This window comes from Salmo salar, chromosome 14 (assembly GCF_965601325.2).
Source record: "Salmo salar chromosome 14, fSalSal1, whole genome shotgun sequence".
Taxonomy (NCBI): Eukaryota; Metazoa; Chordata; class Actinopteri; order Salmoniformes; family Salmonidae; genus Salmo; species Salmo salar.
Genome location: NC_138304.1, coordinates 26,699,650 through 26,714,685, shown reverse-complemented (window position 1 = coordinate 26,714,685; position 15,036 = coordinate 26,699,650). Strand labels below are relative to the sequence as shown.

At 42.2% G+C, this 15,036-nt stretch overlaps 1 protein-coding gene across 1 annotated transcript in view; it reads left to right on the top strand.

Annotated features, from left to right (window-relative positions):
- LOC106569249 (XK-related protein 4) overlaps positions 1-14,995 on the top strand; it is a 72,191-nt gene extending 57,196 nt beyond the window's left edge. The window contains exon 3 of the mRNA XM_045694106.2: positions 7,311-14,995. Coding sequence (XP_045550062.1) covers positions 7,311-8,269 — 959 coding nt within the window. The 3' untranslated portion in view covers positions 8,270-14,995. The remainder of the gene's footprint in view (positions 1-7,310) is intronic.
- The last annotated feature ends 41 nt before the right edge of the window (positions 14,996-15,036 follow it).

The window sequence follows — 15,036 nt, the reverse complement described above, 5'->3', positions numbered from 1 at the left end:
AGGGAGCTAACATGGAGAGCTTTATGAAATGCAAGTCATGTCATACCTTCTGTGTTGATTTAAGAAACCATTTAACCCAGTGGCATATCACACACCATTCATTTGTCTGAAGTATTTAGGTAAAACAATACATCCTATAATCTGATGAACTGGGCAATGTATTTAAAAACCCACCATGGTTGGGAAGAGCTTGCTTTCTCCTTTTCCAAATAAGCTTGTGTTAATGGGTTTGATAAGGCTGTTTCAGGCCTGTCCCAGGCCCTCTCTGTGTGCTCTTCAAAACACTTGTCTTAATTTCACTCTCTGCTAGATAAGTTCATAGAGGCAATGTCTTCTTCCTTACCACAACAGTATGTCTGACTCTCTCCCCTTGTTCTGGTTGTATTTTAGAAGGCCAATCCTGGCAGTTTTTTTTTAAATCCCTGAGGTTAAGAAAAGTGTTATTTTGATCATGCGGCCATGGCCACAGACATTCACCTCTCATTCACCCACTCACTCACTGACTTATAGTATCACTGAGAGAGTTATCCAGAGAGTTAGTTATCCAGCTCTGTTGCTTGCAGTGAGAATACCATATGGGGCCATTTTATAAAAGCAGTGGCAAATCAGTGAAATAAACTGTCAGCAACACAGTGACAATGCCAAAGGCACAAGTCTATGAGGAGAAAACCACTCACACTGAAAAATCTCAACTGTACAGTATACCAGGAAGCAGACACTCATCAACGTTTTATTTCCACAATATCCATTTCCCAGTGCTGCCAACAGTAATGACCCTGCTGCTGCTGAAGCAGGTATTTCCACACAGGCTACATCTGAAATGTAAACATATTCCCTACATAGTGCTTATACTATATAGTACCCTGTATAGTACTTTTGGCCAAAGCCTTTGCTGTCTGAAATGGCCCCTAATTCCCTTTAATATAGTGCACTAGTCTGTTTAAAGGTAGGGCACTATATAGGGAATAGGGTGCCATTTGGTACATTGCAGCCCCAGTGCTGCAGTGATGCTGCTGTGGTTTACGTAACCCTGCCCCTCCCTGGTCCCCAGCCCACCCCCTTTCCCAAATTACTGAAGCTTCTGTGAGAGGAGAGGGGAGAGGAGAGGGGAGGGGAGGGGAGGGGAGAGGAGAGGAGAGGAGAGGAGAGGAGAGGAGAGGAGAGGAGAGGAGAGGAGAGGAGAGGAGAGGAGAGGAGAGGAGAGGAGAGGAGAGGAGAGGAGAGGAGAGGAGGGGAGAGGAGAAGCATTACATCACCAGTTAAATCACACTATCCAGTAGCCAGGCAGCACGCTGCTGGACTGTGGCAGCCTGGCAGATTCCTCTGGCTTCCCTCCCCTCCTCCTTCTCCTCGAGGTGTGTGTGTGTGTGTGCGCGCGTGCGTGCGTGCAGAGGAAGGGCTTTGCTTCCTTCCTCAGACACACACCCACACACTCACGTGCAAGCACTCCAGAATAAGAATGGCATCCCCCTCCCAGTCCCCTGCCACTCCGGGCCTCAGCCTGTTAATCAGCCCACTCCACACAGTAGTCATTAAACCCTTTCATCACGCCCCAACACCTAATGGCCTGGCCTGCATCTAACTGGGTTAAAGACTGTTATTAATCAATGACAAACAAATACAAAACATGTAAATAGATAGGCCAATCAATATAGTAGATAGATACAGTTGATAAACAGCATCTGCTTAAGGCATAGCTATATTATTGATAGGCATACAAACAGGAGACAGACAGTAGAAACAAGTAGGAACGTGACAGAACGTCATTGCGTTCTTCCACTTCTGTCTACGCAAAAACATGCTATCTAGAACCTAAAAGGGTTATTCAAAACTAGTTTTTCAAAGGGCTCTCCTATGGGGACAGCTGGTTCTAGTTAGCATTTTGTTGTGTAGATAGAACTGGAAGAACACAATGATTTTCTGTCATATTTCTACTGTATACATCACGCCATCCAGTTCTGACATCCTGGAAAAGAGAGAGTGGACGTCTCTCTCAACAAACTGACTCGGTTTGACTTTGAAGTGAAAATAATTAAAAAGCACAGGAGTCAGCCATATGTTAACGTCTGATTACAAAATGCAATTGACTGTAATGGTCCTGGGTGTTAAAGGCCAGGAACAGGGAGATAAGTAATGCATATACTGCAGTTACACTTAAGCTCATAGGGACTATTTGGGAGACATTACACAAAGGACATCTACAGAAAGGGTAATTGGGTAACACTTTGCTGTACTGTAAGACTCCTTGAGTGAGGTGACAGGATTGACATTGGTTCCAGATACATATCCATCCACAAAGAGCCAAAGAGTTTTGAGTGAGGTTCTAAATAAGATATTGATGCTTTGATATGCACATACATTGAAGTTGTCCTATATTTTCTCTATCATCTAAACTCTTCATTTACATTTGAAAGGGTGTTTGGATGGCTTTCATTTTCAACTTTTGAAGCTGGATTTATTCATCCAGTTCCAGGATAATTAATTGATTTATGTATGAGGTTGTTGCTACATGGACAAAAATGTCCATAGCAGCCAGTCACATCATAATCCAAGATCTAGATTAGACAGACAAGTATCCTGCCCACAACAGTCTTTGGTCTAGAGAATGTCAAGTATGGATTTCGTTTTGTGCCCCATCATCAAAGCCATCTATGGTAAAAGTAAAACGGAGATATCCGGGACAGCTCTACCACCAGACAGAGCACAGCTTGTTGCCAGATGTCTTTGTGGGTAATTCACAGTAGTAACTCTTTGTTATGAGAGGAGCCAAGGGAGCTGCGTTGCAATAAAAAGTAATCATCTCCATTTTAAATATGGTCTGATCTATTATAACCTTTAAAGTCACAATATGCTCACAGGTTGATCAAGAGCTAGTCCACCCAGCCAGGCCGCTAGACTATTGGATAAACTGGGGTTATGCGGCACAGCTCAACCAGTATTAATTTCCCAGTTTGCTTCACTCTCTCTTTGCTCTTGAGGATGTAATAAAACAATGGAGCAAGTGTCTTTTCTGAGCGGACTCTGGCTCACTTTATGGGAAGAGTAAGTAGCTGTTATGCCCTGTAATAACGACTGTTCCTCACTTTTAATTTACACATGATTGAATAGCATGGTTTATTATTAAGCTTCCCCCCAAAAAATGGCGAGTGGCCGGATGGTGACATCCCATTCTGCTACTCATTGTGTTAATAGGAAACCGTCTTCATTATGTATCAACTAACCGCACCATTGTATAATCACCGTTCCCTGTATTGTGGGTGGATCTTTTTATTACATTTTTTTATTTAACTTTATTTAACCAGGTAGGCCAGTTGAGAACAAGTTCTCATTTACAACTGCGACCTGGCCAAGATAAAGCAAAGCAGTGCGACAAAAACAACAACACAGAGTTACACATGTGATATACAACAGTACAGTCAATAACACAATAGAAAATCTGTATACAGTGTGTGCAAATGAAGTAAGGAGCTAAGGCAATAAATAGGCCATAGTGGCGAAGTAATTACAATTTAGCAATTAACACTGGAGTGATAGATGTGCAAATGAGGATGTGCAAGTAGAAATACTGGTGTGCAAAGAGCAGAAATAAACGAAAAACAAATATGGGGATGAGGTAGGTAGTTGGTTGGATGGATGGGCTATTTACAGATGGGCTGTGTACAGCTGCAGCGATTGGTTAGCTGCTCAGATAGCTGATGTTTAGTTAGTGATGGAGATATAAGTCTCCAACTTCAGTGATTTTTGCAATTCGTTCCAGTCATTGGCAGCAGAGAGCTCTATAGGGCTCTGGTCAAAAGTAGTGTACTATATAGGGCAGGGGTATTCAACTCTTAACCTACGAGGTCCGGAGCCTGCTGGTTTTCTGTTCTACATGATAATTCATTGCACACACCTGGTGTCCCAGATTAGAGGGGAACAATGAAAGAACACAGTGGAACTGGCTTCCAGGTCCAGAGTTGAGTTGGAGGGCTATAGGGAATAGGGTGCCATTTTGGATGTATCCCAGGATATTCATGGAGTCCTCCTCCATGTGATTAAAGAGTAGTATGAACTTGAATGGCTGCCAATGAACCTCTTATTGCTCCTACTTTCAGTGTTTACAGTCAGATTGTAGTCTGAAGAGTTTGCATTGAATCCCTAGGGCAGGGGTACGCAACCCTCATCCTGGTGTGCTGCAGGCACTTCATGCTTTTGATTTAACCGACCTGGAAGACTAGGCGTGGTCAATTTAGGCACTGAACTGATCAATTAGCTCAGTTGGTCAGGTGTGGTGCCAAGTTGGAACAAAATCCTGCAGTACCTGCGGTTACGGAGGAATAATAAACAGTAGATATATTCAATAGGATTTAACAAAGATAGTAAAATGCAGTCAATTCAGTCTGTCCACTTGTGCTCTTTGCCTCTTGCACCTGTCAGTCAGACCAAAGTATTGTGTGTGTGTGTGTGTGTGTGTGTGTGTGTGTGTGTGTGTGTGTGTGCGTAGAGACATCTTGGGGAGGTCGCGCGTGCTCGTGTGTGTAGGCTGTTGTCTCCCTCTGGTATCGAGGCCAGGAGATGGTCTCCTCTCACTCTTGATAGAGGACGATCACTCCAGCACCATGAGTATTTGGCACTGGAACCATGGCACCCAGCTCCTCAGAGAAATCCAGTGTCAAACCCAGTGTCATACAGCCAGGGAGCCCTGGACCTCTGCCATCACCACAGCCATCTTTACTGGATTGTAAAGTCCAAAGCAACAATACAGTCCCTCAGTTCAGATATTTCAGAGCTAAACGCCACCAGTGGGCCTTGTGAATTGCTGTATTTTACAGGCAGCTTGGAAAAGAATGGGTTTCATATTGAGCTAATTGCGCTGCAGAGAGTCACTGAGTGGAGGAATATGTAATGTTATGCAGTTCCTCCTGAAGGGTTGTTTGTCTCCCAAATGTGCTTGTGTTTGTGTTTTGGTGCAAAAAAAAACGTTTGTTTGGCTCCCGGTTCTGTTTGGTGTTGCGTGGCTCTTTGAAAAGTCACGCCATCCATGTTCTTCTTTAAATACTTCCTGGAAATATTTTACATTTTAGTCATTTAAATATATTTTTTCTTCACACATTTCTTGTGAATAATCCATTTGAGACATTCTACGTACCGGTACTGTATCTATTAAAGAGTCATCACATCATGGCAGACTTACAGGAAGGAAAAACTCCACACATTACTCCCATGTAGGTTTTTTTTATTTTTTTTATTTAACTCTATTTAACCAGGTAGGCAAGTTGAGAACAAGTTCTCGTTTACAACTGCGACCTGGCCAAGATAATTCAAAGCAGTGCGACAAAAACAACAACACAGTTACACATGGATAAACAAACGTACAGTCAATAACACAATAGAAAAAATCTATATACAGTGTGTGCAAATGTAGTAAGAGTAGGTAGGTAAGGCAATAAATAGGCCATAGTGGCAAAAAAAATACAATTTAGCAAATTCACACTGGAGTGATAGATGTGCAGATGATAATGTGCAAGTAGAAATACTGGGGTGCAAAGAGCAAAAATAAATAACAATATGGGGATGAGGTAGTTGGGTGGGCTATTTACAGATGGGCTGTGTACAGGTCCAGTGATCGGTAAGCTGCTCTGACAGCTGATGCTTAAAGTTTGTGAGGGACAGTCTCCAGCTTCAGTGATTTTTGCAATTCGTTCCAGTCATTGGCAGCAGAGAACTGGAAGGAAAGGCAGCTAAAGGGGGAGTTGGCTTTGGGGATGACCAGTAAAATATACCTGCTGGAGCACGTGCTACGGGTGGGTGTTGCTATGGTGACCAGAGATAAGGCGGGGCTTTACCTAGCAAAGACTTATAGATGACCTGGAGCCAGTGGGTCTGGCGACGAGTATGAAGTGAGGGCCAGCCAACGTGAGCATACAGGTCGCAGTGGTAAGTAGTATATGGGGCTTTGGTGACAAAACGGATGGCACTGTGATAGACTGCATCCAATTTGCTGAGTAGAGTGTTGGAGGTTATTTTGTAAATGACATCGCCGAAGTCATCCACCTCTGGCCTGCTGGCCCCCCTACCTCTGAGGAAGCACAGTTCCCGCTCAGCCCAGTCAAAACTGTTCGCTGCTCTGGCACCCCAATGGTGGAACAAGCTCCCTCACGACGCCAGGACAGCGGAGTCAATCACCACCTTCCGGAGACACCTGAAACCCCACCTCTTTAAGGAATACCTAGGATAGGATAAAGTAATCCTTCTAACCCCCCCCCCCCCTTAAAAGATTTAGATGCACTATTGTAAAGTGGTTGTTCCACTGGATATCATAAGGTGAATGCACCAATTTGTAAGTCGCTCTGGATAAGAGCGTCTGCTAAATTACTTAAATGTAAATGTAATGTAAATGTAAGTCCAGGATCGGTAGGATAGTCAGTTTTACGAGGATATGTTTAGCAGCATGAGTGAAGGAGGCTTTGTTGCGAAATAGGAAGCCGATTCTAGATTTTATTTTGTATTGGAGATGCTTAATGTGAGTCTGGAAGGAGAGTGTAGAGTCTAACCAGACACCTAGGTATTTGTAGTTGTCCACATATTCTAACTCAGAACCGTCCAGAGCAGTGATGCTAGTCGGGCGGGCGGGTGCGGGCAACGATTGGTTGAAAAGCATGCATTTAGTTTTACTAGCATTTAAGAGCAGTTGGAGGCCACAGAAGGAATGTTGTATGGCAGAAGAAGGGCCAGAAGTATACAGAATGGTGTCGTCTGTGTAGAGGTGGATCAGAGAATCACCAGCAGCAAGAGCGACATCATTGATATATACTAAGAAAAGAGTCGGCCCGAGAATTGAACCCTGTGGCACCCCCATAGAGACTGCCAGAGGTCCGGACACCAGGCCCTCCTATTTAACACACTGAACTCTATCTGAGAAGTAGTTGGTGAACCAGGTGAGGCAGTCATTTGAGAAACCAAGGCTGTTGAGTCTGCCAATAAGAATGCGGTGATTGACAGAGTCGAAAGCCTTGGCCAGGTCGATGAAGACGGCTGCACAGTACTGTCTTTTATCGATGGCGGTTATGATATCATTTAGGACCTTGAGTGTGGCTGAGGTGCACCCATGACCAGCTCGGAAACCAGATTGCATAGCGGAGAAGGTACGGTGGAATTCGAAATGGTCGGTTATCTGTTTGTTAACTTGGCTTTCAAAGACTTTAGAAAGGCAGGGCAGGATGGATATAGGTCTATAACAGTTTGGGTTACCACACTCTCTGATTATGTTATAACTGTGAATGTGACTGCGAATCTCATGAGTTTTTTTTGTCCTTTCTGTGTCTCCGTAGGAATGACAGCGGCTGCCTCCCTGGTGTCTCTGGCCTGGGCCTTGGCATCCTATCAGAAAGCCCTACGAGACTCCCGGGATGATAAGAAGCCAATCAGCTACCTGGCCGTCATCATCCAGTTCTGCTGGCACTTCTTCACCATTGCCGCCCGTGTCATCACCTTCGCCCTGTTCGCCTCCGTGTTCCAGCTCTACTTTGGTATCTTCATCGTCCTCCACTGGTGCATTATGACCTTCTGGATAGTCCACTGTGAGACCGAGTTCTGCATCACCAAGTGGGAGGAGATTGTCTTCGACATGGTCGTGGGGATCATCTACATCTTCAGTTGGTTTAATGTGAAGGAGGGTCGTACTCGGTGTAGGCTCTTCATCTACTACTTTGTGATCCTGCTGGAGAACACTGCTCTGAGTGCCCTGTGGTACCTGTACCGCGTCCCTCAGAGCACCGACGCCTTTGCCGTCCCTGCCCTCTGTGTCATCTTCAGCAGCTTCCTCACCGGCATCGTCTTCATGCTCATGTACTACGCCTTCTTTCACCCCAACGGGCCCCGATTCGGACGCTCACCCAGCCTCGTGCTGGACGACCCCACGGCTGCCTTCACGCTGCCTGCCGAGGGGGCCACCAACTCGCTGAGGTCCAACCGTGGTGCGCCTCTCATCTCGGGGGACGGCACCATTGGCAGGGACGGCAAATACACAGAGAGGGACGGCTGCATGCCCGTGTTTCAGGTGAGACCCACCGTCCCCTCCACGCCGTCCTCCCGTGCCCCACGCATCGAGGAGACGGTCATCAAAATAGACCTGTGTCGGAACCGCTATCCGGCCTGGGAGAGGCACGTATTGGACAGGAGTATACGCAAGGCCATCCTGGCCATCGACTGCTCCCCTACGCCGCCCAGACTCCAGTACAAAGATGACACTACAGTTCAGGAGCGCCTGGAGTACGAGACCACGTTGTAGCCCTACACTGCTGCCTGGATGTTGGATGCCTGGATGTTGGATGCCTGGATGTTGGATCCTTGGAAATGCAAAACCGTAACAAAGGATGACCATCAACTCGGATTTACAGCAGGACTGTGGCAATAATAAGTTATTAGCTCTCTCTCTCACTCTACATACTAGCATTGAACCATGATGTTGATTGTCATGGGCAAGAATAGACACAATTTATTAGTTGATGTGACGGAGGGATATATTCATGTTTTCTAAACAGAGTTAATCTTTTTGGGTTTATTTGGTTGATGTTGTTGTTATTGTATATAAAAAATTGTAGCCCAATAGTCTACCATAATAAAAGCAGTGTTCTAATGAATGATATCATGCCCCTTCATAATAGATCCTTATGAAGGTTCGTAACAGGTTATAACAGGTTCATGTTTACCTACGATATCTCATATTTACATTAATTTCTATTACCAACATCTTAGACCTGCAAATATGTACTTTACATTTATAGGATACAAGTAATATCCCCTGATATAGTGGACGTGTTGATTAACAAAAATAAGGGGGAAAAAGGTCAGTTAATGGTCCTGATTCATATTTAGGATGATTCCAGTTATTTCTAATTCAAAGAAAACAGGTGACAAAGTAGTACACAATGTAATTAGCGACATGAGTAGGGCGTTGTGTCTGTCATACTTTACATGTGTACTGGTCCATGAGTTCTGATCTGATTTCATCAGCCATGTTGTCCTAGTGCCAAAAGGTCTGAAACTACTGGATGTTGTGGCTGTGACTGCCAGTAACTGCTATTTACTTTGAAGAAGCTTAGTACTGTACCTGGTAATCATGCTGTTTATATGCTAAATAAAACCGGAATGTTCGTGTATTGTGGAGAGACTGAAGGACAAACCTCATCTTTGTTCTCGCCTGGATAAAAGGCGGCATGCCAAGAAAACCTTCCTGGCAGCTCCTATTTACAGTCCAGCCTCGTCCAGCTGTGGTCTGGGCTGCCATGCGTCCATATGGCTGATAAGGATCAGTCTGCTGGGCCACATAGTGCTGTTCTGTACAAAGAGGAGGAAGAGACAAACGAGCAGCCACTTCAGCCAAACTACTCTCATAACTGAAGCACCTGCAGGATCTACTGTCATCATAGATGCCGCATTCTTTTTTACATTTTACCTAACTGATGTAAAAGTGTATTGCCATCCGTGTGTGTGGGAGGGAAGTGTGTGTGTGTGTATATGCGTGCGCGCTCATGCGTGCTTGTAAGAGAGGAAAAGCATGGCGCAGGATGGTATGTGTAGATGCTACAATCAGTGGTCAGTTTGTCTGCAGCTATATATTGTAGTGCAATGAACTAGAGACATGCACTTCAGCACTATGGTGTGAAGGCTGCTGTAGCCTATACTCAACACAAGATCAGTACCAATTCTAGGGTGTATACCACTATCATGGTAGCTGTCAACATCCAGCATCAATGGTGTCAAGATGGTCTTTTGAGCAGGAAACAACAAGTATTTCACCTTTTATGCTCTGACTTAAGCCCCAGGCACTATGACTGTGGATGTGATATCTAAAAATATCTTCAAATATCTTGCAAAGGTGTCTTCACAAAAAAGAAAGTGTGTAGCTTCTCTTTCAGTTCTAGGTCACAAGCGTTTCTTTTTTATGTCTTGTTCGTTTGAACTATGGAGAGAAGAGGGTGACAAGGAGGAGGGAAAAAAACAAGCACAAAACTTCTGTGGAATTAATCAGAGCACATTGAGGGAAGGAAACCATGATATTCAATGTGAGAGTGAGAAAAGGCCATTGATCAGTCCAGAAAGATGTGTCTGTTGTTTTCGACTAGAGCTCGATTTTAAATCTCTACTGAATGGTTCAGATTTATTTTTGTTGAATTGTTTTTGTTGAAATGTCTTATTTGAATTATTCATATCCGTTCGTATGTGGGAAATTCTTGGTTTAATTTGCTTTCACATTGTTTGCCTTGTTGTTGCGACATCACACAAATTGTCTTAGTTATGTCTGTTCCCTTCTGTTCTGTGGTATGTTTTACTCAACTCCATTAAATATTCAGAAGTGAATGCCGCTACACATTCAAGAAACTCTCTAAAAACGTTTTGGGGGTAATACATGCAGAAGCACTGGGTAAAATCATGTCCACAGCTCTGTTTACTTCTTCTGAGTTGAATTCAGTGTGGATGAGCAGAAATGGTGCAACACGTTTTATTACAACTTATCTTTTCAGTTTCTCTCATTAACCCAGGGCTGTCATATGGATCCAGCCCGCGAGCCCCTTCAATCCTGTTTGAGTGTATATATATTTTTTTAATTAATACATTTTTTTGAATTATTTCTGAGGAAATACGATCTCAATCGACATTGAAATGGCAACAACAAATATGAAACTGTAGAAATGATAATGAACTTACATTTATAGTCTCTTTATGCTGCTCTACACCGAATTCAACTCCAAGAAAACAGAGCTGTGGACATGATTTTACCCAGTGCTTCTGCATGTATTACAAAATAAAAACTTTTTGGAGAGTCTCTTGAACGTGTAGCGGCATTCACTTCTGAATATTTAATGGAGTTGAGTAAAACATACCACAGAACAGCCACCGAAATAAAAAGCTAGACAGTCAGGGAGCATAAAAAATTCCAAAAGCGATGGATAGAGGGCAATTTTCAGCAAACTTTGACGGCGAGGAAATATAACCAATTTTAAGTGTGGCTCTCCGGACCTTGGTGAAGACTGAATGCAGCCTGTGGGGCAAAATGAGTTTAACACCCCTGCATTAACCTGTCTGTGTTTTAAGGTTAATTTAAAATAAGCAGATTTGTATTTATTTACAATGAAGACAGAAACCAAACGGCACAGGGAGAAATCAAGAAAGCACAGGCTTAGAAATGAGCAAATTATCATGAATGGCACAACACTGGTGCTTTTGTTCTATTTTATCTTGGGATCACTTATTTAGGTCTGCTATTGATGATACACTTAAAGAGGTCAAATGATTTGCTCATCATTAACTAGTGAATCATTGAAGGTCACTTGGCCTGGTTCCATCTCCTCATCAATAAAACATGTAGTAAATTATTCTCTCAATGTCACCTTGCATGTCTTTAGCTTGTGTTGCTTTCCTTTAGTCAATCTGATCCATGTTAACATGAGATTTTATCATGTTTTGTTCATATACCATTATTTGCTTTCAACTGCTATTTTCATTTTCAGTGGGAGTCCCAGTGTTGATGATTTATTGAGGTCATGGCCACAAATAGACAACGCGAGTCTTGTTTTTCAGAAGAGTGGTGTGTCTGACTGTGTCCTCATACAGTGATATCCTCATAGGTTTCCTCAGTATTCATGTATATTGCGAAAAATGTACAGATACAACAACTGCTGTCAGTTCCATCCGAATGAACACCCGCTGGACTCACCCAGTACACCACCTCTACAGTGGCTTGAGAAAGTATTCATCCCCCTTGGCATTTTTCCTATTTTGTTGCCTTACAACCTGGAATTGTATCATTTGATTTACACAACATGCCTACCACTTTGAAGATGCAAAATATGTTTTATTGTAAAACAAACAAATAAGACAAAAAAAAATAGAACTTGAGCGTGCATAACTATTCACCCCCCTCCCCCTCCCAAAGTCAATACTTTGTAGAGCCACATTTTGCAGCAATTACAGCTGCAAGTCTCTTGGGGTATGTCTCTATAAGCTTGGCACATCTAGCCACTGGGATTTTTGCCCATTCTTCAAGGCAAAACTACTCCAGCTCCTTCAAGTTGGATGGGTTCCGCTGGTGTACAGAAATCTTTAAGTCATACCACAGATTCTCAATTGGATTGAGGTCTGGGCTTTGACTAGGCCATTCCAAGACATTTAAATGTTTCCCCTTAAACCACTCGAGTGTTGTTTTAGCAGTATGCTAAGGGTCATTGTCCTGCTGGAAGGTGAACCTCCGTCCCAGTCTCAAATCTCTGGAAGACTGAAACGGGTTTCCCTCAAGAATTTCCCTGTATTTAGCGCCATCCATCATTCCTTCAATTCTGACCAGTTTCCCAGTCACTGCCGATGAAAAACATCCCCACAGCATGATACTGCCACCACCATGTTTCACTGTGGGGATGGTGTTGGGTTTGCGCCAGACATTGCGTTTTCCTTGATGGCCAAAATGCTCAATTTTAGTCTCATCTGACCAGAGTACCTTCTTTCATATGTTTGGGGAATCTCCCACATGCCTTTTGGTGACCACGAAACGTGTTTGCTTATTTTTTTCTTTAAGCAATGACTTTTTTCTGGCCACTCTTCCGTGGAGTGTACAGCTTAAAGTGTTCCTATGGACAGATACTCCAATGTCCGCTGTGGAGCTTTGCAGCTCCTTCAGGGTTATCTTTGGTCTTTGTTGCCTCTCTGATTAATGCCCTCCTTGCCTCATCTGTGAATTTTGGTGGGCGGCCCTCTCTTGGCAGGTTTGTTGTGGTGCCATATTCTTTCCATTTTTTAATAATGGATTTAATGGTGCTCTGTGGGATGTTCAAAGTTTCTGATATTTTTTTATAACCCAACCCTGATCTGTATTTCTCCACAACTTTGTCCCTGACCTGTTTGGAGAGCCCCTTGGTCTTCATGGTGCCGCTTGCTTGGTGGTGCCACTTGCTTAGTGGTGTTGCAGACTCTGGGGCCTTTCAGAACAGATGTATATGTACTGAGATCATGTGACACTTAGATTGCACACAGGTGGACGTTATTTAACTAATTATGTGACTTCTGAAGGTAATTGGTTGCTTCCAGATCTTATTTAGGGGCTTCATAGCAAAGGGGGTAAATACATATGCACACACTACTTTTCCTTTTTTAATTTTGTAGAATTTATTTAAACAAGTAATTTTTTTCATTGCACTTCACCAATTTGGACTATTTTGTGTATGTCCATTACATGAAATCCAAATAAAAATCCAGTTAAATAACAGGTTGTAATGTAACAAAATAGGAAAAACGCCAAGGGGATGAATACTTTTGCAAGTCACTGTAAAAATATGAGACTTGTGCGTTACAATCTAGCCAATGTTCTACTATTTCTAAGTCGTTCTATCTTTAGAAAAAAGTAGTGTTGAGCTTAGGGTCAAATATGAATATGTGTCAGTCACTTTTATAGGGCAGAGGGTCAGGAAAGGTCAAAAGAGTCATTATTAGTACATCAAAAATACATTCCCTGTTGTCACAACGGAGTGGGAAAATCTCCTTTGGTTTTGTGGGTGATAATGATGAAATTATTATTACACCATCTGTAAACCCATCTATACAGAAACACTTTTCAGGAAGGCGTCTTATTCTTTAATTAAAAAAAATTAAAAAAATGTTTTGGCACATCCAGGGATGAATCTCAGACTACCATTGTTCATCATCATCTCTGAAAAAGTGTGTAAATTGTACATATACCTACCTCAACTTGGTTTCTGAACAGAATACCCTCCTCTGACGTCATTCATACATGATATTGTACTGATCTTCTTACCAAGAGCATAAATCCAAATGTGAAACAAATGATAAGGCGTTCAGTGTTTTGATGGTGGATGGTATTCTGTTTACCACTGTAAGTGCATCAGCAAGCAGACTGAGACAACAGGAAAATGCACTTGTCAACAAACCCGCTTCATTGTTTAAGAGGAATTCATGGTTGTGACTATTTAAGCTGCTTAGGCCTATATCTGTTTTGTTTGCCTTAAGAAAATATTTCTATGCTTTTGTTTAATTTCTTTCAATCTCATAAGGATTTGTTTTTGTCCTCTGGTTTTGTGGTTATGATGATCAAAGTGGTGTGAGGTCTCTAGGTTTATCAAAGTTCTCTGTTCACGGCCCAATAGCAATGTGTTTCTATACAGTTACTGTGCTTATACTATTATATAATTATCCATAATGCAAGATAGACCTATTTAGCTCACAGTTTAAATGAGAACCCTTGACCCAGGAAATGGAATTGTCCTTCTTGTAGCAGGTCATACTGAAGACTTCTACAAAAGGAACTACTAATATTATGTATTGATTTGGATCCATTATTGGGGGTTGAGTTTTGTTCTGAGGTATTCATCAACATTAGATACTAGTAATGTAGACAAATAGCAGTGATGTATTGTATCATACTATTCCAGCCCTACTGTAGCCAATATAACATTAGTACAAGCACAGTAACAAATGAACATAGGAATGTCATTCCATTTTGTTAACTTCTAAAGCATAGTGTACAGATGTCCTTAGTGTCTCAGTTGCAAATGGAAGATCACAATAGTAATTGAAAAACAAAACTATATAACTGTAAATAAATGTATGCAAATGTACATGTTAAAAGAACATTCCTCTCAGAGTCCTGATTGTGAAGGGTGTCTGTTGACTGGAGGTCGCCGCCACAAGACGGCAGTTACATATGATGTAATACAGATTAAAATAGTGTGGTGTAATGTGATGTATTAAATGACAAAAATGCAAAAAATGCTAAAAAACTAAAAAAACTGTTAATTATTGGTATTTTAAGTAAGTTGCATTGTGTAATGAAAGTCTGAAGTGCTTGAACTGCATTAAATCAGATTAAAACTAATGTTATTGTAAATTGAACAGTAAAAACAGAACATGACATTTTTGTATATATTGGATTTTTGTAAGTTTTTATTTGATTCTAATGCAACACAAAGTACCAAAATTTATTTAATAAAGTACACTGTGGCCATTTTTCAGCCTCCACTTAGTTAATTTGTGTTTTGTTAACACAGG